Source organism: Xiphophorus couchianus, chromosome 20 (assembly GCF_001444195.1).
Source record: "Xiphophorus couchianus chromosome 20, X_couchianus-1.0, whole genome shotgun sequence".
NCBI classification, from domain to species: domain Eukaryota; kingdom Metazoa; phylum Chordata; class Actinopteri; order Cyprinodontiformes; family Poeciliidae; genus Xiphophorus; species Xiphophorus couchianus.
In genome coordinates this window covers 748,046-774,460 of record NC_040247.1, presented here as the reverse complement: position 1 = coordinate 774,460, position 26,415 = coordinate 748,046, and the positions used below count along the sequence as shown (strand labels likewise).

General features: G+C 37.6%; 1 protein-coding gene across 8 annotated transcripts in view; it reads left to right on the top strand.

Annotated features, from left to right (window-relative positions):
- Nucleotides 1-26,415, top strand: part of slmapa (sarcolemma associated protein a) — a 62,080-nt gene that overhangs the window by 11,116 nt on the left and 24,549 nt on the right. For 7 of the 8 annotated variants that reach the window (XM_028002059.1, XM_028002057.1, XM_028002058.1 and 4 more), the window contains exons 2-8: nt 7,397-7,544; nt 9,654-9,726; nt 18,056-18,092; nt 23,167-23,229; nt 23,819-23,914; nt 24,212-24,283; nt 25,317-25,457. In XM_028002059.1, coding sequence (XP_027857860.1) covers nt 7,397-7,544; nt 9,654-9,726; nt 18,056-18,092; nt 23,167-23,229; nt 23,819-23,914; nt 24,212-24,283; nt 25,317-25,457 — 630 coding nt within the window. Of the gene's footprint in view, nt 1-7,396; nt 7,545-9,653; nt 9,727-13,129; nt 13,405-18,055; nt 18,093-23,166; nt 23,230-23,818; nt 23,915-24,211; nt 24,284-25,316; nt 25,458-26,415 lie in introns of those variants that run through there. The other variant, XM_028002060.1, reaches the window with a different exon arrangement.

The following is a 26,415-nucleotide window of genomic DNA, read 5'->3' as shown; positions in this document are numbered from 1 at the left end:
CTTGAATCTGACAAAATCATAATCAGCAGGTCAGATTTTTTTAAAGATTGATCGACCGGAAAACGGCAATCGGTGCAATTCTAAAAATATATATAAATGAAGGCAAAATAAGAAACTGTATGCTTAAATTTACAACACAAGACAATAATACCCTGCAACTATTTACATTTTGTAGCATTATTATTTAGTTATCAGTGTTGTGTTTTACCAAGCAGGGAAGTAATATTTAATAATTAATGGTGAATTCCCAGTTGCTTGTTGGTTTCGTCCTGATTAAAGAGGCTCAGATTTTGTCATATGCTAATTAATCAGATTTTTTTTGCTGTTGACTAGAAAAGATTCTTCTCCTTCATAAAAATGTTTCTACAGTATCAAAAATGTTGTTGAGTACTTTTCTTAGTTAAGTTTGAAATTTCAATATCAAACAAACGCTTAGAAAAGGGATTTTTTATTTTCTCTTTTGTTGGATTGCAAACTTTTAATCTTTCATCTTACGTGGAACGTTTTGCTTTAAAAAAAAGAAGCATGCCTTGCCTTGATGTTTTCCTTTGGCCTAAATCTCTAAAATCAAAATAAAATTGTAACTCATTTAATTGTACATTAACTTTTTTTCCCCCATTTTTTCTCCGAAGAGTTTTTGCGGCGCTAGCGGCTCGTATTTTTTGCGACAGTAGGCAGACAGGACAGAGGGCGAGGACAGGGGGGAGGACATGCGGCAAAGGTCGCCGGGAGTCAAACCAGCGACGTCCGCGTCGAGGACTAAGGCCTCCAAACGTGGGGCGTGCTAACCCCCTGCGCCACCACAGCACGCCCCATTAACCTTTAAACCGTGGATGTTTATGTCCTTTTGAAAGATTCTAGATATGTTTTATTTAGTGGAAAAAATGTCTCTTTAGGACACCGACTTGAGCCTTGATATTTGTCCTGCTAGTTTGGGTATTTTTGGTATTTGCTTTGATAACTGAATGAAATATTCGACACTGATAAAAGTGTATTAGTGTAATAATTAACATTTGAAGATCAGCCATTTTCATTTGTTTCCATTAACAGACAGAAAAAAAGTACAGTACAAAAGAAAATTTGAAGCATATTGTGATTCTTAAAACAGATCCAAGTCAATCCTTAACAGTGTGGGATCATTGGGCAGTACAATGTGACGACATGTTAATAATTCATGTGGTTTGTGGTTTGCATTTCCAACAGATTCCTTGTTTTAAGCTGAGAAATGGACATTTGAGAGTAAAATGAATTTACTCCAGAGTTGTTATGGAACCAGATAATGGGGATGGGCTTGCGTTCACACTCGGCTACACCCTGGTGCAGGAATATGTTCACTGATAAATGCCGGTTCTGTTTGCCAGCAGCTTCCAACAGGCTCTTTTGGAGACGTGGCAGAAGTCCATGCTCCTCTTTTCTGGCTCTGCTTCAAACTGAGACTGGTGCTTTCTCTCCATCTTTAACTCCCACAGTAAACTCCAAGTGCTCTCCTACTGTAGTTTTATCTCATAGTCAACCTTTAAAAAGTGTTGGATTAATTAAAAAGAAAGCATTGCACCATGATCTCAAAAGGTCTTTTAAAATATTTTTTTAACCCTGTTTACTTGAATGAAATCTTTCTGAATTTATCCAATCCTTCAGTAAGCAGAACTTTCTGAACTCTGATGGATTCATTTTCAAACAAATCCTCCTTGAACTTGTCTCAGACAGTCATCTGTTGTCATTAAGAGGGAAAATGCATCAAAATGCTGATCTTGCTTTCTGCTTATTAAGCATTGACACTCATTGATCAGTGTCACTTTGCTGTAGATATTTATCCTTTACATCACTGCTCAGCTCAACAGAGCCAATGTTTATCTACCTACAACGTCCTTTCACTAGCTAAAGTCTTGGTTCACTTCAGGGTGAATGTTTATTTTATAATTTAAGGTTAGAAATGTCTGTTTTGTCAACTCACCTTTTAGTATTTGTATCTGATCCCGGGCAAATATTGAGAAATCTTAGCTAGAGAGTAATTGGTAGTTTGACCAGGACTTGTGGACCTTTTCATGTGTGTGAAATGTGATCAGTTGCTGCTTTTTGTTCTCTTTTCTCTTCTGGGTTTGACCTTTTCTCTGCCTAGCCACAGTGTGAAATGAACAGATTTGTCAGACCAAAGTGTGACAAAGTGATTCAGTAACATAAAGAGACGATCTAATCCCTCATCCCGTAGCTAATCCTCATTCAGGGCCTATTTAGTTGTGCTGTCAGTAATTATTAACAGAAAGTTTATGGCTCTGTTGGTTGTTTGATCTTCCACTTTGCAGCTTTGCTTTTTCAATTCCAGATTCATAGTTTCATGAACCTTTAAATCTTTTTAAAGGTTGACTATGAGATAAAACTACAGTAGGAGAGCACTTGGAGTTTACTGTGGGAGTTAAAGATGGAGAGAAAGCACTAGTCTCAGTTTGAAGCAGAGGCAGAAAAGAGGAGCATGGACTTCTGCCACGTCTCCAAAAGAGCCTGTTGGAAGCTGCTGGCAAACATAGTTTCATAGTTTCATGAGTGCAGACTGATGGTTCTGCACTAATCAGTCCAATTTTGCACAACTGCACTGTGGCACACTTGCTGTACATATATTTACATATACATATCTGCATTTTGAATCTTTGCAAGGACTGCTCTAAGCTGCTTTTATATTGACAGCATTTTATATTTTGCTTTTATTTTGTCTACTTTGCTACTCAGTGGTGGTTGTTATTGTGTCTTGTCTCTATGCTGCTGTAACTGCGAAATAATTTCCCTGCTGGGATGAATAAAGTTATTCTATTCTATTCATTACTTTGTTGGAGGATTACTGAGATGTAAATAGATAAAACAGCAATTCAGAATGAACACTTATTAAAATGTATTTTAACCAGATGTTGTGCTAAGCTTTCTTTTATATGTCAGTTTTACTGACGGATAAAAGATGAATGGATGGATGAATAATCTGATCCTAATCCACTCTGTCATTTTTAAAATGATAATTATGACATGTTCACTTGCATTTATTTTTTATTTGGCTTAATTAATATTCAACAAGCTGAATATTAAGCAAGTAAATACATGTTGTTGTTTTTTTACAGCGGCAGTAACTACGCATAAACGGTGAAACTAAACGATTGCTCTTAAATTATTAATAATTCACTTTCTGTCTTGCAGACTCGCAACTTCCTCCTGGTCTGCATGAGCCTGAGTTGCACAGTTAACCAAAGAGTTTTGATGTTGATGTAAAGGATAAATCCACACTGGAACAACAAGCACCAGTTCAGAGAGAGTTTTGAAATCAGGGAACATTTCGCCTATCAAAGTAATCAGAAGTCAGCAAGTTTTACGAATTTTTACAAATTCTTGCTTCAGCAGGAAAAGCTAATTTAATAACAGGAAAGTTACATTTTAACAGTAGTATTTGTGCTTTTGTCTGCAGACAATTGTATTGTAATAAAAAACACAGAAGACTGCAATTAAAATGTTAAGTCATCACCCAGCCATACTGCAAAACTTGAGAATTTCATTCAGCTAATTGTTATGAACTATTACCAGAAACCGCAACAGAGAGCTCTTTAAGCATTTTTTGAAATGTATTTGACAACTTTTTGTACAAAAACTGCTTATTTTGGCATTGCTTCGAGTGAGACGAGGTGCTGCAACCAGAACATTGCTGGATTATATGGTGGCAAATATTTTTCTTTTCTTGAATTTATAGTATTGAATTTCAATTAAAAAGAAATCTTGTTTCATTTGTTCAGTTGGAACTCTGGAAAAATTTTAAATTTGTCAAAATTGAATGTGACTGCATAAGACTCTAAAAATGGTAAACCTACCTAGAAAGATGGATTGATGCATCATCTACAATGTTCTACATAGAATAAATCATCCTATGAAACAAAGAGGCATATTAGCACATAGGTAGTCATAACTAATTTTGCACTTTGCTAAAGGATATGAAATAGGAATTAGATTTTTTTTTGGGTAAAGAACATTTTTCTAGGTTGCCAACTAGGAAATGTAATCTTGTGGGCTGGAGTTACTTTCAGAAAAGGAAGCTCTAGTACTAAATCTGTCTTTGGAGCCAACGTTATGCCACAGAAATGTAAACACGATCTCTGTTTTGCATTGGAGATAAAAGTATATCTGAGATGTCACATGCGCTCCTCTTGAGGTGGGATTATTTTTAGATGTGCAAGGTCTCATTGTACCTCTGGTGAGTGATTCCTAGGAAATTATCCGTCATATGATGAATACTTTCTCCTAACGTGCCTCTGTGCTCTTGCCAAAGAAACCTGTTGTCATGTGTTGACCTCCAGACTGGTTAAGTGGACGTTGTTCCTTTTGGCTGCTTGCTGATGCTTTCGCTGCTCTGAGAGCTTCAAGAACGAGGAGAGCAGCAGGAATGTTGGTGGAGAAACTGCATTTTGAGAAGGAATGCAATCATGTGCTCACATGTTGGTGGTGGATAGGGGGTAAACTTTTTTTTTTACTTTTCATGGGCCACATACCCTTTTTCTTTTATTTACTTTTTCTTTCACTAACCTGGTGTTAGTGTGTTTGAGGTCCAGCTGGTGGTGTTTATTTTATTTAATATCCTTTCTGCATTTACAGAATAATTACTCAATGTTCATTTAATGGTGCATTCACACCCTTAAATGACTCGTTGGACTCGTCGAGTCCGCTTTAATCAAACTAGTAGGTTTGTCTAGGACGTTTGGTTTGTTTGGGGAGTTGTAATAATCGAACTCTGATGTGGACTAGAAACTCAAACTCTGTCCGCCTTCAAACCTTCATCTCAGTTCGGTTGAAGTGAACCGTGGTGTCAGATTTCTCTTTTGTAAAAAAAACACAAGTCATTTCTCCTGCTAGCAATAAGCTCGCACGTTTGTTTTGATTGCATTTCCCAGAATGCCCTGCGCTGTAGTCCGCCTCCTGCTTTTGGAGCGGTACCAGAGTTCACTTCAACCGAACCAAGACCGATGTTTGCAGGTAGACCAGAGTTTGCTTTTTTTGGTCCGCATCACAGTTTGATTACACATTCACACCTTCCCAAACGAACCGGACTTTCTTGGAAAACAAACTTGAATTAAAATGGACTAAACATGGTGTGAATGCACCCGCAGTCATATTAAGTTACTAAAACAACTTGCAGCTGTTTACAGACAGAAAGCAGTGAGGAAAATAGTTTGAAGTTCTTCCTTGACAGTCCAAGTGGAGGCCAGTCCTCCTCCAACATCAGCGATTACTCACTGAAGCTGTTGTGTTGTTTTCTAAATGTTTTTAGGATCAATTTAATGAGTCTTTTGCTCGTTTTAGAAGAAGCAAGCTGACACCAAAAAGCAACCAAACATTTTGTGTTAACTATTCCAGTTTCTTGCTCTCTTTGTAACCATGCGTCATGCTGGGAATTAAAATGTCAATTAGTAACGGTGACAAACAGCACCTACTGGACCGGGACCTAACCACTGGCCATCTGATCCAAGATGGATGATGTCATGTTTTCTGTGTCTGTGTGAAAGAAATGACTGTAGAAGTGTGTGAGAGAGCTGTATGTGAGGTATGAGGTGCTGTGTGTGTGTGTGTGTTGTTGCTGGGTGAAATGCTCTATAGTTAGGTCCCTCCCTTCCTGTCTCCATGTTACCATGGGGACAGGAGGTAGCCGTGTGGGGTATAGCATCACAAGATGCGAGCAGGTTGCTTTCCGTAGCTCTCTGCAGTCGGGTAAACGTCTGTCTCTGCATCGTTCTTCCCTTCACTGTCTGTTGTTTTGGCTTCTTCTTTGTCGTTTGTCCTCCGCTCTGTTCTGTGTTTTGTCTGGTTCTCTCATCTGAAGGACGGTTCACTTTGTTTTCAGTCAGAACGAAGAGCTGAGAGCTAATGAATGAAACTCGTGGATCGTCAGACAGATTCACTCCTCAGGCATCCAGATCTGATTGCTTACTCAGTGTGTGTGTGTGAGTGTGTGTCGTAATGTATGTTTTAAATGTTGTGTTGGTTTTATTTCCTCTTACGTTCTGATGTGTTCTTGTCTCTTTATTTTATTTTTGTTGACATCCCTGCTTGTTTTCTGAATCATCTGAGTTGGAGCGGCTCTTCGGTGTGAGTTGCTCCTGTCATGATTTACCTCTGAGTGTAAAAGAGGCTTCAAGGCATTTACTGTCGCTGCCTCCTGACAGAGAACTGGTCAGTAGTCAGTCCCGGAGGGTTGTGATGAAGTGGGCGGGGCTAGCTATTGCAGGATAACGGACACTCCTCAGTATCATCGCGCCCTCCTGGACGGTGAAACCCCGGAAAAGCTTCCATGTAACAGTGAACCATAATTAAATCCAGTGTTGATGAGTAGGTGAAGTCTGTCAGTTCCAGCTAAATCTGTATTTATTGTCAGCACTGGCAGTTTGAGCTATAGCAAACTGGAAACCAAAATTATTAAACATATTACAGGGTTTCCCTCAGAAAACCAGCTGGACCTGGTGGTAGGGTCCACCAGTTACCACATCGAATTTTTATGTTTAAAAAATGTTAATAAGAAATTTTGGAAATAAAACAGAGAAAATTCAGTGGACTAAATAAATTAGTTTTTTACTTGTAATATATTTGGCCAGTTTGATGGACTTTTACTGTCTTAGTTGTCTCATTTGATGTGAAGTTCAGACTACGTTCACAACACAAATGTGACCCAAATCCAACTTCTGACTGCAGTCTAAACGGCCCAATTCTGATCTTTTCACCTCCAAAATTCTGATCTGTGACACACATAATAAATTAAACGAGCTCAATAATTTCCATTTGCATTATTTATTGTATTGAGACTCCATAATTGATTTTGTTTATTTATAATTTGGATATTTAAAATGTCTTCTAGTTCCACTGTTAAATGCTCATTACAATTTAAAGTTTATTGATCTTTGAGAATGTGTTCTTGCATTATTATACCATTATCATTATATTACTTAAAATAGCCTCGAAACAACAGTATTACCTTTCATCACAATACTTTCTAGGACAATTTATTGTCCAGCAAAATTTGTTTGAATTGAGCATCAATGTTATCTTTAGTAACCAACCTTAGATGATAAGGCTCAAGTCATGACTCTCCTTTTTTACTTTTCTCCATCTACGGAAAGATACCGTAGTTTAGAAACCTGTGGTTCCCTCTGCAAAATGACAGTTAAGTCTTTATTGTGCTCAAAAATTGTTTGCAGTTGAAATTATATATGTACATACAGGATATAATGTAAACATTTGCCTGGTTCCCCTTTAGCTCTGCTGTCCTAACAGTCCTTAACCACCAGGAAGTTTGGTCATGATTATCGGGATTTCAACCCCTGCATCACGTTTTGCTGCTTCCCTGAGACGGTTCTTAACCTGCTGTGTTTGTGTGTTTCAGTTCTACCTTCAGGACACTAAAAGCAGCAACGGGACGTTCATCAACAGCCAGAGACTGAGCCGAGGGTCCGAGGAGAGTCCGCCCTGCGAGGTTCTGTCCGGCGACATCATTCAGTTTGGGGTCGATGTCACCGAGAACACACGCAAAGGTTTGTTCAAACATGCTATGATGCCCACTGATGGACTGAAAGACAACACTGGTCCAGTTAGGAAAAACCAGATGCCTCCTGGAAACCTACTGTTACATTTTCCTCTTTTTATTGTTTTTTGCAAACACTGAGTCCAAATATAAACCCTGAACTATACTTAATGGTGGCTTAGGGCTAATTTAACCATGCGACACAGCAAGACACTGACGAGGCTCACAACAAAGCGCACATATTAAGGTCAGATTTTCAGCTCTACATACTGTATTACTAATCCAACCTGCAGCCCTCAATCCAGAAATACACTTACATTTTGGACTCAAATAAAATAAAAACATGGAAATATTTATTAAATCAAATTTCCAATCCTTGTATATCATTATTTATTATTATTATTATTATTTAGATTTTTTTATATCCAGCACAAGACGAAGCTCAGATGGTGCAAGACTTTGATTAACAGATCTGCTTTGTGGCATTTAATATGTTAGAATAAAGAATACATTTTTTCTATTTAAAACAAGCATTTATATATTTTTTAACATTAGTATGAGCACATTTAACTTAAAACGAATAATTTGTTATCATAAGAGATGTGACTGATTCAGTTTTATGCGGCTGCAAGTATTTACAAAAATGAACGAAGATTCAAGCACTGGAAAATTGATCTAATAACTTCAGCTGTGAAGAAAGACCATCAAGTCTGAGGCTATTGCTCAGATTCTGTTGGTGTTTACTGTGCATATTTACAAAATATTTGCATTAACTACAGTAACGGTCTGAGTGAACTTTAAGTTTTATCATGGTGCTTTGTATTGCTATTGTGGTAACAATAAATCAGTGGTTCCCATCCTGGTCCTCCAGACTCACTGCCCTGCATGGTTTAGGTGTTTCCTTGCTTCAGTCCAGCTGATTTCCATTGATGACTGATTAACAGGCGTTTGTTGAGCTGCAGTCAGTTGAACGAGGCACATTAAAGCAGGGGAACCTCTAAAACATGGAGGACAGTGGGCCTTGAGGACCAGGGTTGGGAAACACTGCAAATGATCAGAACTATTGTTTCTTTTTTAGTGAACTGCATGGCTAAAAATATACGTAGACATTACACAGCAGTGCACTATTTACAGAAATAATAATGGCTGGATGGAGCCATTAATGGATCGATTTCAGAGTAATTCAGCAGTGGGATTCAACAGCGTTGATCTTGAATCGTCACAAGATCATATAAAGACAAAGGAAGCTAATAAAAAGACAACGCCACAAATAGTCAGATAAAATGCAACATGACCTTTCAGGATATCAGATACGAATGCAGTTTTGTTCAACATATGGAAGTGCCGCGAATTAGATTTTTTGGGTCGTTCAGACCGATATGAAAATTTGGACATGGATTACATTGCATGTGCGAACGTAGCCCAACTGAAGCAACTCACACCTGAATCAAAAAGGCAGAATTACTGCCATTGTAGGACTGAAAAATATGGCTGAAAAATGTATCACAGCATATTATATCAGTTGATATTGATAATTATTGATTAGTTTTTTGTTTTAAATACACAAAGTACTGCCAAACTGGTGGCATGACCTTTCCTGTTTTATCCAGTTTTCACTATATGCTGTTGTTTTTTAAAATTTTGTTATTTCTAACCAAACATGAGGCACAGTGATGAAACCTTAAACTGTTGCAGCACAAGATACTCAACGCATTGTTGCTAGGTAACCAAGAAATGAGCGAGTGATTTGATGCCACTAATCTTAGTTGGCTGTAAAATGTTAGTCAGCCAAAGTTTTTCCTACATCCCCCAGAATGCTGTGCGGTTCTGGATCGAAGTTCAGAGAAATTGAATATTCTATCAGATGTGTTATATATTTATATTGATCAAGTGTCTTTTGTGATATATATTGATGATTTATTGTCCAGCCCTACTGCATTGAGTTTAGCAAGTTTAGCTGAGAAGTTAGCCAGTCATTTAGTTCAGGTGTATTGGAGCAGGGATGTTCTCTAAAGTTGCTGCGCTGTTGTTGCAGAATAAAGTAAAACAGTCGCCATGTCTGCCAGTGACTCCGTTATGTTCGTTAGTAAAGCGCCTGTCTGTATTTTCCTGTCCCCAGTCACCCATGGCTGCATCGTGTCAACAATCAAACTGTTTCTACCTGATGGGATGGAGGCCCGCAGACGAAGCGAGTAAGTTACCGTTACCCTCCTAAAGGATTTAATGTTAAAAAACATATAACAATAACTGTAGGATTTAGATTGAGTGAAGCTGCAGCATAAAAAAGATTTTATTGCTTTATATTCTGAAGTAGAGGTTGTTCTATCCTCTGCCAGCACAGTGATGTGATCAGCAAACCATAAAGAAAATTAAATAAAATTTTGAGCAGGGCAGTAATAGTATAAAACAGTATGAAATGTGGCTCATGTGTTTTTAGCATGTTTGTGTTGTTGTACAGTAAGCGGGCTGTTCCTGAGCAGCAGCCGACCCAGCATGATGCTTCCTACTGTACTCGCAGCTCCACCTGTCTGTCTGTCTGTGTTTGGCTTCAGTTGATGCCGTGTGTGCACAGGTGATCCAAGGTTACAGAGCGCTGGTGTACAGTGCCATCTGCTGCTGCAGCGTCAGTATCAACTGAATGAAAACACGTTTATATCGCTGTCATATCTGGTCAGGATGGCCCACCGTTAAAAACACAGATCACGGATGATGACCTGCTGTCTTCAGTGTCTGAGTATTTGTGCAACAGCATTGTGTCTGCAAGCAATGTTAGAGATTGCATTGGTGGATTTTAACAATAGCTTTATGGTTTTGCTGCACATTTAAAGGCCTCTTTTAGTTTCTAAAAATGTTTCCTTTGGATGTGCTTGCTCACATCAACACACCTGTGACTTTTACATCCATCCATATAATGAGATGCCTGGCTTTCTCTAAAATCCACTACAGAGCGAGAGCTTTCATTAGCATGATGAATATCTCCACTGATTCTTCATTTCAACCTTTTAGATGATTTAAAGTGCAACACATTGTTGCTGTAACTGTGACCCGTTACAGGAGAGGCAAAGATTACAAATAAACCTCAACTACAAAACATTAACTACTAACTACAACACCAAACCAGTGTCTGAGAGGATGATTATAATGGAACAAATGTTAATTTATTAAACCATTAATCAACAATCGTAAGTTGATTATGTTTCATCCCTAATTACGACTTTATCCTCGTATTGTTTCAGCTTTATTTTACAACTGTTTTGACTTTATTCTCATAATATCACAATTTTTATTGTTTGACTTTATTTTCATAATACGGCTTTTTTTGTTTTACAACTTTACTCTCCTTGCTTTGACTTTATTCTCTTTATTATGATTTTATTCTGGTGTTATTATGACGTATTCCTGTATTATTACAACCTTTTCCCCATAAAATTAAGACTTTGTTCCCGTATTGTTTCAAATGTATTCTCCTATTATTGGGACTTTTATCTCAGATTGTTTTGACTTTATTCTAGCAGTCTTATCAATGACTGAATTGAATTATTAATCAATAACTTTCATTACTTTCATGTAATGAAAGTGTCTATGAAACTAAGAAAATTCAGGCATTTGAAATCACAAGACGTTGTAGCAATATGAGAATGGAGTAATTTTTTAAATTTCCTTTATTTAAAGGAAATTTTAAAAATTTATTTAAAGGAAAAAAATGTTTTTACTCCATTCTCATATTGTTACAACTTCTTGTAATTTCAAATGCCTGAATTTTCTTAGTGTGGCTCTAATATTGAGTCATAGACACTTTCATGACAATATAGAGTCCAGTAGAGTAACTTAAATAATTTAAGTCCTTATCCAGAAAAGTAATGCTACAGTTACTCAGCATTAAGATAGATAGATAGATAGATAGATAGATAGATAGCATTTATTGTCATTGAACAGAATTCAACAAAATTTCCATTGCAGCTCCCGTGCAAAAGGTCAAATATATACAGTATAAATAAGCAAACACACAATAATAATAATAATATATACAACTAAATTAACTAAAGGCCCTCAACCACACCAAAGAAGTAGCAGCAGGTCCAATTATGGCAAAGTACAGATAATGTGACAGTGCAAAGTGCAGAACAATATGGCTGTGTGGGGGTGGGGGATATGTATGTGTGACTGCGAGGTTATGATATGTGTGGGAGGGGGGGGCGGCAGGGAGTAATGGCTCTGACGGCTGTGGGGAAGAAACTGTTTCTCAGTCTGTTTGTTGTAGTCCGTATATTCCTGAACCGCTTGCCTGATGGCAGCGGCACAAACAGTCTGTGGCCCGGGTGGCTGGAATCCATGGCTATGGATCCAGCTCTCTTCTTGACCCGGTCTGTGTAAATGGAGTCCAGGTCTGGGAGGGGGCATCCCACAATGCCTTGTGCTGTTCTCACCACCCGTGTCAGTTGTTTCCTCTCCAATGCTGTGCAGCTACCATACCACACAGTCATGTTGAGGCAGAGGATGCTCTCGATCATCGCCCTGTAAAAGTTCACGAGCAGCCGTGAGGAAAGTCCAGCCCGTCTCAGTTTCCTGAGGAAGAAGAGCCTTTGTTGTGCTTTCTTCACCAGGTGGGAGGTGTTTGTGTTCCAGGAGAGGTCAGAAGTGATGTGGAGGCCCAGGAACTTGATGTTGTCCACACGTTCCACCACTTCTCCATCTATGAGAAGGGGAGTGTGATCCGTCCTCCTGGACCTTCTGTAGTCCACAATAACCTCCTTGGTCTTCCCTGTGTTCAGCACCAAGTTGTTGGCTGAACACCACTGAGTGAGCTGCAGAATCTCCTCTCTGTAGTGGGTCTCGTTGTTGTCTGAAATGAGACCCACTACTACTTCAGATAACTGCTTCAGTTATCTGAAGTAGTATATTTAAAACGTTCATGACTTTATCATTTGTTGCTAAAGTAGACTTTACTGTGAGACTAAACTTAGACTCCTGACTTTGGATGGTTTCATTGTGGTTCCCAACATTCATTTAGACAAAACAGGTCATATGGCATAAAAAGCGATCTGCAGCAGCCAGTACAGTCAAACGATGAAAAAGCTCTACATCGTCAGCAACAACCTCAATGCCTTCAGATCAGTAAGATGATGCAAAACAGGCTGAAGTTGTTGCCACATCAGACTGAAACATTGTGAGACCACATGCATCTTTATTATGGTTTTATGTCTAATACAAAACATTTGCTGTGAAGGTGGTAGCTGATGAGAAAACTAATCAAACAGAAATTTCCCTTTGTGATTTCATATGAAGCTATTTAGCTTGTCCATTTATTACCAAACGAATATCCTGCTTGGTTTTAAGATGTTCACCAGTTTTTAACTAAATAAGGCCTCAACTAAGTTTTTCCCTCTGGAATAAAGAACCTCCAGCCTTCTCTGTCCAGCCATTGTTTTGTTCTGACAGTAGCCCTCCTGATTCTCTCTCAGTCTGTTATCACCGTCCATATTTCCTCTAAACACTCCCACATACCTGCGGTCATGTGACCAACGCGGATGTTTCGTTTTCAGGTGACTTGCTCTCTGTGAGGCGAGCAGAGCTCACGCAGCGAAGAATTGTAAGGAAAACTGAAAGATCTTTGCCAGAGTTGGTGCTGCCCAGACTGGGAGGAGTTTGTGCAACTAGTTTGAGTTAAAGGAGGAAGACCTTGGTCATCAGCAGGAGGAGCAGACTATAAATAGAAAGACAGGTTGTGTCATTGAACGTCTTTGCGGCTCGGCTGTTGAAAAGTAGAGACGAATTATCTGCTCAGGACAAGTTTGTGTTGGAGAATGAAGCAAAACGAGTTTATTTCCCGACTGCTGTAAGGCTAGAGGGTGAACTTCGCCCTGTGAAAGGTAAAACAGCTGACACATACACACACACTAACTAGAGCAAAAGTTGACAGGTAACCTCAGATTACTTCAGAGCTTAACAGGTTAGTGCTTTATGTGATTAATCACTCCACATGTAAGAAGGCTGTTAGCAGAACGCTGCTTGTTTGCTTGGTTTGGGTTTTATTAACTCTGGCGCACTGGAGCTGAATGTGATTAACAGGATTCTGTAGTTTCTGCTGCAGATGTGTGTTTTTTAAAGACTGGCTTATTCAGCAGGTTTGTTTGAGGCCTTCAGCAGACAGGAAGCGTTTTCAAGGAGCTTCTTCAATCAGAGACCACTGTTATTCAGACAGAAATTAAGCTGCAGTTAATTCACTGCCAGGGTTCTTCTATGTGGTGGATCCACGAGTTCTTCCTGTTTGGAGAAAAAAAAGTTTAACCTCAGGTCTTTTATGTTTGGTTTTTAGTATCGGATGCTGATTATTAATTATAAATTTAATTGTGACGAATCGACCATTGAAATAAGTCAGCTAATTCAGTAATTGATTGTTAACTGGAGTATACAGACTCAAAAAAGGTCATGTTCTGTCAGAACACAGACTCAGAACAGCAGATGTACAGAAACATCTACACATTTTGCGTTTAAGATGAAACATCTTTGTCGGTAAATCTGCTTCACCCAGAACTCCTCAAGTTTCAAGTGACTATTTTAGCTTCACCTAAAAGCTAAAATAGCTTTATTTACTATTCAATTATTAATGAAATGCATAATCACCCGATTGACCCTGACAAGTCCAGCAGAAAGGACTTGAATTTTCATGTTGTTAGACGTATTTTTTAGCTGCAGATGCATCCTTTGCTACAAATGATCAAGTGTTCACTACAGGAATGTTATGTTGTTGCACTTTAGAAAAAATTTATTTTTATTACCAACAAAAGGAACTGAATTGTTTATTTGTGTCGTTTTATGTATTCCTAATATTGTAATAAATAAGCCCTAAGTTGCTAAATGAAACAATCTGCAGAATGTGCCAATATTTCTTACCCGATTAATCTACTATTGAAATAATCATTAGTTTTTTTGTTTTCTTTTTACCCTGAGGTCACAGTTTGGCCAGTTTCTTTGGGTTGCACTAATAGACTGAAGCTTGTTACGCCGTTTCATGTGGCTCACATGGGTCACCTTTACATATCTCCTCACTATGCATGATAAAACATGAGCTTTTTGTTTTTACTTTTCTGTCACACTTACAGGGACAGGATTATGTTTTCCTGACACATAGTTACTTGATTATGCTATAAAATGTCACTACATTAGCTGAATGGTTGCAATGGAGATTAAAGGATTTCTCAAACATGTATGTTTTTGTTGAGGGAGTAAGATTGTAATGTGATGTAAAGCTCAGAGTAATGTTTTTTCATTAAAAATGTTGATTTTAACAAAGGTAACTAGAGCATATAAAATATCAGGATAATTTAAAAACTGAACAGATCAACCTGGACCTTTGTGAAACCACAAATGAACTGTAATTGACTTGTTTTTAACATTTTTGTCACAGTTAAACAGACAGGCCACTTAAATAGAGCCAGTCTGACAACATGAAGTAGGCTAAATGATCTCGGTCATCCTCCTGGAAATAATATCTGGAATAATGAGACAGAAGTGGAACTTTCAGGAGAGCATTTCTCCCATTATATCTGGCATAAAACTAACAGCATCACTAGTTCCTCCACTTTCTCAATAATTTGTTCATTGGCAACAGAAACACTGAGTACTACTATTTATATGTGTGGAAAAAAGTGAATTACATGCTGTACCATCAGTCTGTTCCTTCTTTAATAGCCTCTGGAAATGCAGCTTTACTTTGAAATATGATTGTTAAACCTTCTTCTTAAAATCATTTTAGAAATATGCGAGCGCCCAGATGGAAACACCCAGCAGTGTTTTCCATCATGGGTGTCTGCTGGACTGCATGCAAAACACTTGAGCTCGATCCGATGCGGATGCCTGATTCCTGTGGGCCGGCTGCAGGCTTTGTGTTTGTGTAGGCTGCCCTGAGGTTCTGCTGAGCTGCACTGGACGGCCTGCTGTGTGTTGGATTCCTGGCTGTCTTAGTAAATGTGTTGTTTGGGATCATCGCCGGTCCGATCTCTGCAGTCGGCGTTTGATAACGTTATGATTCGCCTGCAGTGAAGCTTTATTTATCCTCCAGAAGCATCTGGAACATGACATCACTGTTACTATATAACTAAGGTTAAAGCGATTATTGAAATAATCGTCCACTACTTAAGTAATCGATTAGCCATTAAGTCGACATACAGGCTCTAAAAACAGTCACTTTACTGAAAGAACAACAATTTCAGAAGAGTAATTAAGCCAAGACTGTACAATATTTTGTATTTAAGATAAAAACCGTTCCTTGTCTGTTAATGTCTTTTAACCAGAACTTCTCATGTGGCAGATTTGGCTTCACCGGGTTCAAGTTCTGCAAGAAAACAAAATATCTCCTATTAATCACCTTTTGCTATCCAATTATGAATTAATTAAATGAATCATCACCAGAAAATCTCTATACTGTATTAACTCAAACAGAAAGGGCTGAGTGTTTCACATGTTGATGTTAGAAGTATTTTTTAGCTGCAGATGCATCCTTTGCTTCAGATGACTAAGCGTTCGCTAAAGGAATTTTTATATTGCATTTTGGGCAATAAAATGTTTTTCTTATTTAAGAAACTATTTGAATTGTACGTTTATCTTTTAATACATTTCCATCATTGTAAAAAAGGCCTATGTGGTTAAATAAAAAAAATCTAAATGAGCATTAGTAGAACACTTACATTTTAAAATGTTTTTAATTTTAACTGATGTCTTTGGCCTAATTGATCGTTTCTGCCTACTTTCCGCTCAGATTTCCATCTTCAGGTTTGCGTTAGGACGCGTCTTCATGACGTTGCTCCTGCAGAATGCAACTTAAACTGGGCAGAGGTCTTCAGCAGCTGGTTAGTCTAGGAAATTAAGCAATGTAGCTTAAAAAGCAAACTATAAGGTCGCAGTTTAACTTTTTAAAAAAAAATAATTTCAGATGAATTCATTCTGGATATGTAGGTGGATGTTTGCATTTTTATCATTATCACTCAGAGGCTTTGAGAGAAAACTCAGCTTGCTTTAGTTTAAGTCATTCTCCTTTTCTACACATGTTGAATGAAGTTAATAAGATATTTAGTTCCTGGAACAGCAGTTGTTGCTGTTCACACTGCTTTATGTTAGTTACACATTACCAGAGTTGTTGTATTTTGTCCAGAGTTCAACCTTCATTCCTGAACTCAGACTCTTATTCTTTCTAATACTCACCTCTTTAAACGTAACAGAAACTGAGCGTCCCTCCATTCCCTCTTTGATGGTCATTTATAGGCCTGTCATGATAACAAATATTGCTGGACGATAAATTGTCCCAGAAGTTATTGTGATAAACTATAATATTGTGTGTTGAGACCATTTTCAAGTAATATAATGTTAATGGCATAATAATTCAAGAACATATTTCTCAAAGATCAATAAACTTTAAATTCTAATGAACATTTAACACTGGAACTGGGAGACAATTTCAATATCAATATAAGTAAAACAACAGATAAAATGAACTATGAAGTCTCTGTAAACTAAATTGTCCTTCAAAATAACGGCTAGTAGAGACCGAAACACCAGACTGAAGAGTTTTAGCAACCAGTTTTTGGTAGAAAGAGAGAAAAGAGACAAACAAATTATACAAATGGAAATTATTGAGCTCTTTTTAATTGATTATGTGATTGACTTATTATGACAGGCCTAGACATTGTGATCCATCACAGAACCAGAGCAACATTCAAAGGGACAAAAACACATTTCTGTTCAACCATGACGACAAAATCCAACATGGCTGCTGGGCGAGAAAATTGAACTCAAAATCTGTTTATTCTGACTGCTTCCAGCTCATTAAATCCGTCAGAAAATATATAATTTTGGTGTTAAGAGTTTAATTGTGTTGCTCCATAAACAGTAAGGTTGATTTCCACCATCATCATCATCATCCTGAATTTCTGGTTTGAATGCGGATTAGTGTGTGGTGAATCTCCAGAAATCATTTCTTTAGGTTTTTCTGTTTCGTTCCCGTTCTTGTAAATGTTGTAAATCAATGCTGGACTTTACCTTCACTAAACTTTGTCAGACTAACGTCAGTCATCATTGATCTTGTGCGGATGTGTGTTGAAGCTCCCGACCCGACCCGAGGCTTTTCTGTGTGAATGAAGCGTCTCATTCATCTCTGAGCTTCAGGGCGTTTTAAGGGGAGCCTTCAGCTCAATGATTGTATTTTAATGATTCTGCATAGAGACACAACCAGAGCGTGGAGCGGCCCGTCAGCCTGAGGCCCGTTCAGTCAGTAGCTCCTCTGTTTGCTCCGTTCAAACATTTATCCAGACTCAAACCAATCCATTACTCCAAAGCAAATCGGACATGATCCCTTCATTAGAGAAGGAGCTGTGATTTAACCACTGCAGTAGCTTTACTACTGTTGTACTTTAGTTAAAAAAAGGACCTTCAGAAAGTTTTTGTTCCCCTATTGCTGTGGTTACTCCATGTGTCTTTACTTCCTGATGTTTCCATGGTTTTAATCCTTTTTCTCTTCCTTTTCAGTGTCATCCAGACTCCATTACCACTACCTATAGACAAGGTAAGAACTGTTGTCCTGTCCCATGTGTTGTTTTATATTTAAATGTGAAGAAAGGGACCAGAACAAAGCAGCTAAATGTGTTTAGCATTAAACTTGTTCATCAATGGTGCTTGCTCTCATATACTGTGGATTAGTCACTTGATAGAGGAATGCAGGTCCTCGTCTTCACATGTTTCTCACTATATGGTTGAATTTTCTGTCTGTTTACCAATACTAATTTAATCTATATTGCAATCAAATAAATATTTGGTTTGAACTGGGATTGATGCATCTACAGGAAATAAAATTCCCTCCTGCATCAGCGGCCAGTTTGTAGTAAAAACAGAAGTTTAATGTTTTCCTCTAGATTTATCATTTACATTATCTCTTTCGCCAGTGAGTCGTGGTGCATAAACAGCAACACATTCACATTTATAGGCTGGAGGGGGAAACAGACGAACACAGTAACTATTTTAAATAAAAATAAAGTACAAGACGGAAGAGTTTCTGAAGACCAGGAGTTGTATTTGTGCAGACTTCAGATATAAAGTAGTATATCTACTACTATATAAAGTAGTTGCATCACTGTGCAAACATAATAAGTTAATTTTATTAATTTTAGATATTTTGCACCTTTGACAAAAAGCAATAACTAAAAAAAGTAAAAGATCTAATTTCAGATAAAATATTGGGACATAGCCATACTATATCCAGGTAAACAACATTTAGTTCCCTCATGTAGATTATATCAAAATAATCTCCAAAATATCTTTTTCTTTTATTTAAATTTGATCTAAGAGTAAAGGGAAAGCCTTGGGAAAAAAATTAACAATTTTAATATTTTTACTAAAATGAAACATCTGGTATTGAGCAAAAATAATTTATAAAGTAGAACAAATTGTATTTGCTGAATTAAACACCAACTTGGTTTTAGAAAAAATTAAGAGCAGAATGAAGAGTCAGCTGCTGCTTGTAAATATTTAACAAGTTATATTTGGTTTTAAACCAAAATACATATCTGATGCTCATTTTCCGGAGAGAATGCTGAATGACTCAAAGTTGGGACTAAATGTTTTCAATTCGACCATGAAGCTTTTATTCTCTGTACTTCTGCTCTGAAATGACACTTCTGCAATTACCCTCCACTTTAGTTTTGTTATGAGTCTCCATTAAATATAAATGAAGCAGCTAAACGGGCGCCATGGTCAATCCACTGCATTCTTTAGTTTCTGCTAATAAAACAAGTTTTTCAGGCACAGACAGACGACAAACTGTTCGGCTAGTTTCCTGTCAGCAGGATAATACAGCCTTTCATAGGTTTGTTTTGTCTTCAGTGGCTGAACAGAAACAGTTAACATCCTACAGCAGTTACATAAGGCACCAATTTACAACACAAGGTGGTTTCCTAGGCAAACTTAAGCCAATTTCACACCAGATTCTACTCCATTTTTATGGATTTTCATTAGGAAATCAACACTATGGTCCAAACACAAGGCAGCAGAAAAGAAAATTCATAAAAATCACTCAACGTTTCTTTTTGTGATGACCCCACTCACATTGAGGTTGGAAACACATTGAAATGGAAAACGATCCAAATTTTGAGACAAGTCGAGTTTAGTCGAGAAGTTACTAACTTCTCGACTAAAGGAGCCATTATATGCAGGTATATATAAATATTTACGCATTTATTCATTCACACCATAATTACTTATATATATATATATATATATACGTACATACAGGTATATATGCATACATACATAAGGGCGGAACGATATAGCTGAAAAAGTATCACAATATAAGCATTTATCAGTCAATATCAATAATTATTTATTAGTGTTTTGTTTTAAACATCTGAATTACAGCCACACTGGGGCGTGACCTTTCCTGTTTTAGCCACAGTTTTCACTCCACGCTGTTATTTTTTTAATTTTAAGCAGTTATGAGGCACAGTGGTGAAACATTAAACTGCTGCTGCGCCAGTTACTCAGCAGGTTGTTGCTAGGTAACCAAAGAGTGAATGAGTTGCTAGGTAACCAAAGAGTGAGTGAGTTAGTTGATTCCACCAGCCTCTCCTAGCTGGCAGTGAGAGGTTTTCCAGCTGAAATCTTTCCCCTTCCTACATCTCCCAGAATGCTTTGCGGTTCAGTGAATATTCTACCTATGGAATATTCCATCAGACGTATTGTCTATTTATATGTCTATCGCAATATATACTGATATCAATTTATTGTATAGCCATAATAAATAGGATTAAAATAACAGAAAAAGTGGAAATTAGAGAATAATAAAACAGATTTAATACGTTAGGAGTTTGGGTTTGGGTTTGGGTCCTGCTTTCCCAGTGACTCCATAATCTGAATATGGCGGACCATAAAATCCTGCATCGCTCAGTGAAACGAGCCATTTCTCCTGATTTATAGTGGAATCAGCAGTCTGGCAGCAGGCCGTCGCTTCAAACTACACTAGTGTAGTAAAGCAGCAGGTCACCGCCGTGTAAAACATGTGTGGCTTTCTGTTTACACCGCTATGCTTCGACAGTGTTCAGTGTTCTGTACGAAGGAGTTCCTGTTTTCTGTTGCGTCACGTTAGATGCATGACGTTGTGTGGACAGATAACGGTTCATTGTGTGTTAGAACAACGTGCGGCGTTAGCTCCTGCTGCTCCGTGTTCAACAGCTGGGCCTCAGTGGAGGAATGCAGGCTGATGTGTGAGTGCGTTTGAGAGGAGCTGTGATTAGATTTGAACCTCTTCTCTGATATAATTAACTGTCCTGAGGCTGGATCGTTGCTTCCAGGGCTCAAAAGAGAAACAATCAGTCGCAGGCGCTCTCTCTCTCTTTTATTTATTTATTTAAAAAATTTTTTAACCAAAAAACTAGATGATAAAAGTTTTCACTCTGGTGCTTTGGTCTCAAGTAGCTTTTTTTAAGGACAGTTTTGTTTGCAGAGGCTTCATAAATTCATTTATTTGTTTGGGCAACTGTGGCTCTATGGTAACGTAGTCGTCTTGTGGTCGGAAGGTTGTAGGTTCGATTCCAGCTTCCTCCTGCCACATATCAATGTGCCTCTGGGCAAGGCACTTAACCCCAAATTGCCTACCGATCTGCGTATCGGTGTATAAATGTGTTTGTGAGTGCGACTGGGTGAATGTGACTCTAGTGTAAAGCGCCTTGAGTGTTCAAAATGACTGAAAAAGCGCTATATAAGTTCAGTCCATTTAGTTAATTTATTTTGGATATTTAAAATGGCTCCCAGTGGCAGTGTTAAATGTTCATTAGAATTTAAAGTTTTTGAGCTTTGAGAATGTGTTCTTGCATTATTATGCCATTAACATGATAAAACTCAAAACTGGTCTCAAGACAATAATATTATCCTTTATCAATAAATTCTGGGAGACTTAAATGCAAATGACAGGCCTTGAAATCCATTATTGTTTCTCAGCTAAATTAAGTTAATAAAATCCTAATGGGTCCAAAAACAACTTTTTCAATAGAGCTGCATTCATATTAAGATTTCATCTTTGTGCCTTAAACAATCAGTTTTATGAGCAGAGTATGAAACCTCCTATCTGAATGATTTTTCATTTGGCTGATGAAAATGCTATTTTTTCTTTAGTGTTCTTTAGTTATGGTGCTTTTTTGATATTGTGAAATGTTATTTTTTAATAAATGGGAAGCCAGGTATCATTTACATGTTTTAAGTAAATATTTCAAAGAGCAATTTAGGTGGATCGGATCAATGTCTTGTCTGACTTTTCAGAGGAAACCGACCCATAAAATAACAAGTTTGGTTTTTCTGGGGTAAATTGACCCAAAACTCTTGAAGACTGTAGAACTTCTTCACATTAGTTAAATATTATTTTAGAAACGCTCGTGCTGTTCAGAGTCAGTCATTTATAAAGCAGGGTGGACAGATGGCACAGGTTGAACATCGGATCATTTATCATGTTTGTTCAAAGGAGTTTTTTATTGCTTAAGTGGTGAATAACTGCACATAAAATGATTCGCTTCATTTTTTTTGTCTACAACAGTAAAATCACTCCATTGTTTTTCCAGTTTGTCTCCCTCTCAGCCGTTACTGAGCAGCGCTGCCAAACAGCCCGTATATAAACATAATTAGTTGTTTTTAATACAATGGGATGGCATTTATAGGTTCCACTGAAAACATTTTTTCATTTGCAGTCTTGTTCCTCATTCCGGTTCTGATGTTGAACCAATTCTGAACTGGTTCCAGTGTAAAAATGAAATCATTTGGTTAAAAAGTGTCTGTTTCTGTGTGTTTACTTGCATCTTTACATTGTGCTTGTATGTTCTAGAACGGCGGTTTTCAAAGTGTGAGGTGCGCCTCCCCTAGGGGGCGCCAGAGCACTTTAGGGGAGGGAAAAAATAAACCGGAAAAGAAGCTATCTGCTTGCTGTCTTGCGCATAGCGTGCGTAATTGTTTTTTCCTTTGTATGCCTCCGCTCTTTCATACAGCAGCTCTTTTAGCTCGAGATAAATTGTTTAGATGAGCCACAAAAAGAGCTCCACCATTTTGCAACTGTTTAGGTTTTTGATTTATTTTTTAATTTCAAGGAAATGTGCAACATTTACAGATGTGTTCCAGAGATCTGATCAAAATGTTTTTGTTAAGATGTGAAAACACTGTTGGTATCTCAAACATTAAACTCAGAATCTCAGATGTAACATTTGTTTGAGAAAACGGTTGAAAAATGAGTTTGGGGTTCTTATCATTAGAAAAATGAAAAAAGGGCGTATTTGCTATACAAAGGCCCTGATAAAATAATTAAAATGGGAGGAAATGTTTTAAAATGTTCATGTGTTAAATTTCATTCAGATAAAGTGTCATTTTAAAAGATGAGATGGTTCTAAAATAAAAGCAATTAGTTTTGTAGTGGCATTTGTTTGTGTGTGTGTTGATTATGGGGGGGGGGGCACAGCAGGCATTGTGCTCCTTGGAGGGGGGCTCACCCTTTCATACTTTGAAAACCCCTGGTCCAGAACACTATGTGATATAATTACCCGGTTTTCCTTCTGGCCCATCAAACAGATGAAGTATTGAGCTTTCCTGTTCTGTCTCTGTGATTTATCTAGGTGGCAGCCAACACTCCCAGTATGTACTCTCAGGAACTGTTCCAGCTCTCCCAGTATTTACAGGTAAAACACTGACACCTACTGGGTGTTCTGTGGCAGTACACTCAATGTTCTCCATTTAAATTAGGGTTTTTATAACTGTTTAATTTGGCTTTAAAGTATCAAATGACATGATGCCTCTTTTATTGTTTCTGATACTTTTTCTTGTATTTATTTCCTTTATTTTTATCACCTGTTGAATGCTTTCTGTGCTATTATCTTGCCGTTTAGGAACATTGTGACTTTATTTTTGAAATGTTTAATAACATTCTTATTTCAACTTTTAACTGTAGCTAAAAGTTGTAATAATAGTGTGGTCGTAGCAGACAATGAAATATTACAGCTGCGAAAATGGAAACAATACAATAAAAATAAACAGTACATGTTTATGTATATATGGCATAATTTTAAAAGAATGTGCAACTTTTCTATCATTGTAACTGCCTTTCAACAAATTAAAATCACTCTTCCGAATCTTGAAGATATTCTGAAAAAGAAACTCAAAAGATGTATCGATGTTTTCTGGAGTAATACTTTGCATCATAGCTCATTTAAAATGGCATCAATCGTCGTTTGGAGGAGCAGATGACTTGGAAAATGTCTGTTTCTGCAGGAGGCCTTACACAGAGAGCAGATGTTGGAGCAGAAGCTGGCCACTCTGCAGCGGCTCCTGTCCACCACTCAGGAGGCTTCAGAGAGCAGCTGGCAGGTCGGAGCCACGCCCTGAAGCTTCCACTGCATCTCTTTAGTTTATTTATTTGCAATGAAAGCATGTGGGTTAAGAGTTTACAGTAGAATGAGCAATCTTATCTATCATGTTTTTATCGTGTAAAAACTGTTTTTTGTTTTATTTTATGGTTGGATAACTTTGAATGAAAGCACACAGATAACATCAGGTTTAGTTTGTCAGACACGCTTCACAGTCATTTTAAGACACAGAGGAAATTGAGAAGTTCATCTCCTCCTCTCATTTTAAAGCACTTACTGTGAACTCTGCCTCCATCAGGCTCTGATAGATGAGGACCGGCTGCTGTCCAGGCTGGAAGTGATGGGCAGTCAGTTACAGGCCTACTCTAAGGTAAGAGCAGTCAAAATGAAGAAATACATCCAGGTTTTTACTGTTTTATTTAGATCAGTTCATTTTATTATAATCGGTTCATGGCTTTTTTATTTTTAGACAGCTGATTATATTAAGGAATCCAAGATGTTTTTTATTCTGTGACAAAACTACAAGGCCATTGATGCACAGCAGCAAACAGCCGTTTAGTTTGTTTAGGGGATTAAAATCTAAGGGTTGCTAGAGTCAATGGAGTGTTTGGATTGTAATAATTGTTGACTACTATATTCCAAATGTTGTAAATTTGAAGTTTTCATACTAGTACAATATTTAGCCATTTGACAGATTATGTTACTCCAAAAGCTAAATGTCAGTTCAAAAGTGAGGAAAGGAGAAAATGGGCAATATTTAAAAATTTATTGTTCAGCCTCAAAGTGTTGATAGTCAGTCATAAAATTTACTGCGTGCTCTGTGTAAGGGGTTGAATAAGAATTAAATCACCTGCCACAGCCAAATAATAGAACTGGACAAAGTTATATTTTTTACTCATTAATAATAAATCACATCTTCAGATGTTACATTTCTTTCATGATTGAAAAAGATTTAGTAGAAGAATAAACTTGCATGTTTACAGTTTACTTACCACATTACAGTTTGACAATTATTCCTCAGTTTCTCCCACTATTTACAGTATGAATAAAATATCTAGTTTTATTCATTTAAAACAAATATATTGGAAACAAAATAATTTAACTTGTAATATTTGTAAGAGCTTAATTTTATTGTAATGTTTGTTGTGTAAACCTCACTAAGAATAGTTTCTACTACAGTAGAGACTAGTGGAGATCCATAAATAAACTGAACTGATTTGAACTGAACTGAATTAATCTGTATTATAATTATTGTCTATTACTCTTTCACTCAGTTCACTAATAAAAATGTCTGAAATAGAGGTTAAAGCTTTCTAGTTAACTTCTCTCCACTCTAACAAATCAGGAAAGCTCTTCATTAAACTGATTTCTTGATTTTTCTGAACTTTTTAAAACTTTGGCAGTCGCAGACAGAGGAAGGGATCCGTAAGGAGCTCCTGGCTCTTCAGGAGGACAAACACAACTACGAGACCACAGCCAAGGAGTCCCTGAGGAGAGTCCTGCAGGAGAAGATCGAGGTGGTCAGGAAGCTCTCTGAGGTCGAGGTGGGTCACCAGGATGCCGTTTGTTAGACGCATTTTTGTTGTATTTCTTCATCAAGTGTGCAGGTCTGCTCGTTTCCTCTGGATAAATTAAATGTTTATCTATAGATGTTGTTTATGCTGCAGTGCATTCTGGGTGGATGATGCATGCTAGGTGCTACAGCGCCAGCTCTGTCCAGCCAAAGCAGTCATTTTTGCACAATGAGTAACATTCAGATCTTTTAATTTGAACTGAAGCTCGTTGAAATGGAAGGTAGGTAACACAGAAATGATGAAGGGAGCTGAAGGTGACTGTATTACATAGACTATTACATCATTCCTCCTTTGTCTGACCTTGATATTTACGTTCATATTCTGGAGCGTTGAGCTGGGACTGTGTGAGAGTTACCTGCTGCTAATGGCGATAGCTCCTGCTAATGGCGTTAGCTCTTCCTGAGGGCGATAGCTCCTGCTAATGGCTTTAGCGCCTGCTATCGGTGTTGACTCCTGCTAATGGCGTTAGCGCCTGCTAATGGCGTTAGTTCCTGCTATCAGCGTTGACTCCTGCTAATACAGTAAACAGTTTATAACAAGCCATCTTGTATGTTTGTTTCAACAGATATTTTGTGTACAGCGGCACATGAAAACTTTGAGTTAGTTTCTCAGTCCAGAGGTTTTGTGGGCTGCCCCCCATCAGCCTCTATAACCTTGATTACTTTTGTTTCCAGACTTGAGTTCACTATAAACTACCCTGACGTATAAATTTCGCCCTGACAAAAATGGCCGCCTCTATAAGTGAAAAATATAATCAAGATGTACAACTTTTTAAGTAATTATGAGTTTTATGTATCACAAATAACGTCTAGGTTAACAGAAGTTGTTAACTTAGACGTTGACCTAAATTACATCAATTACATGTTGAACTGAATTACATCATATTCAAGTCAACATGTTCAACTAGTTGGACATGTTGGATCCCCTG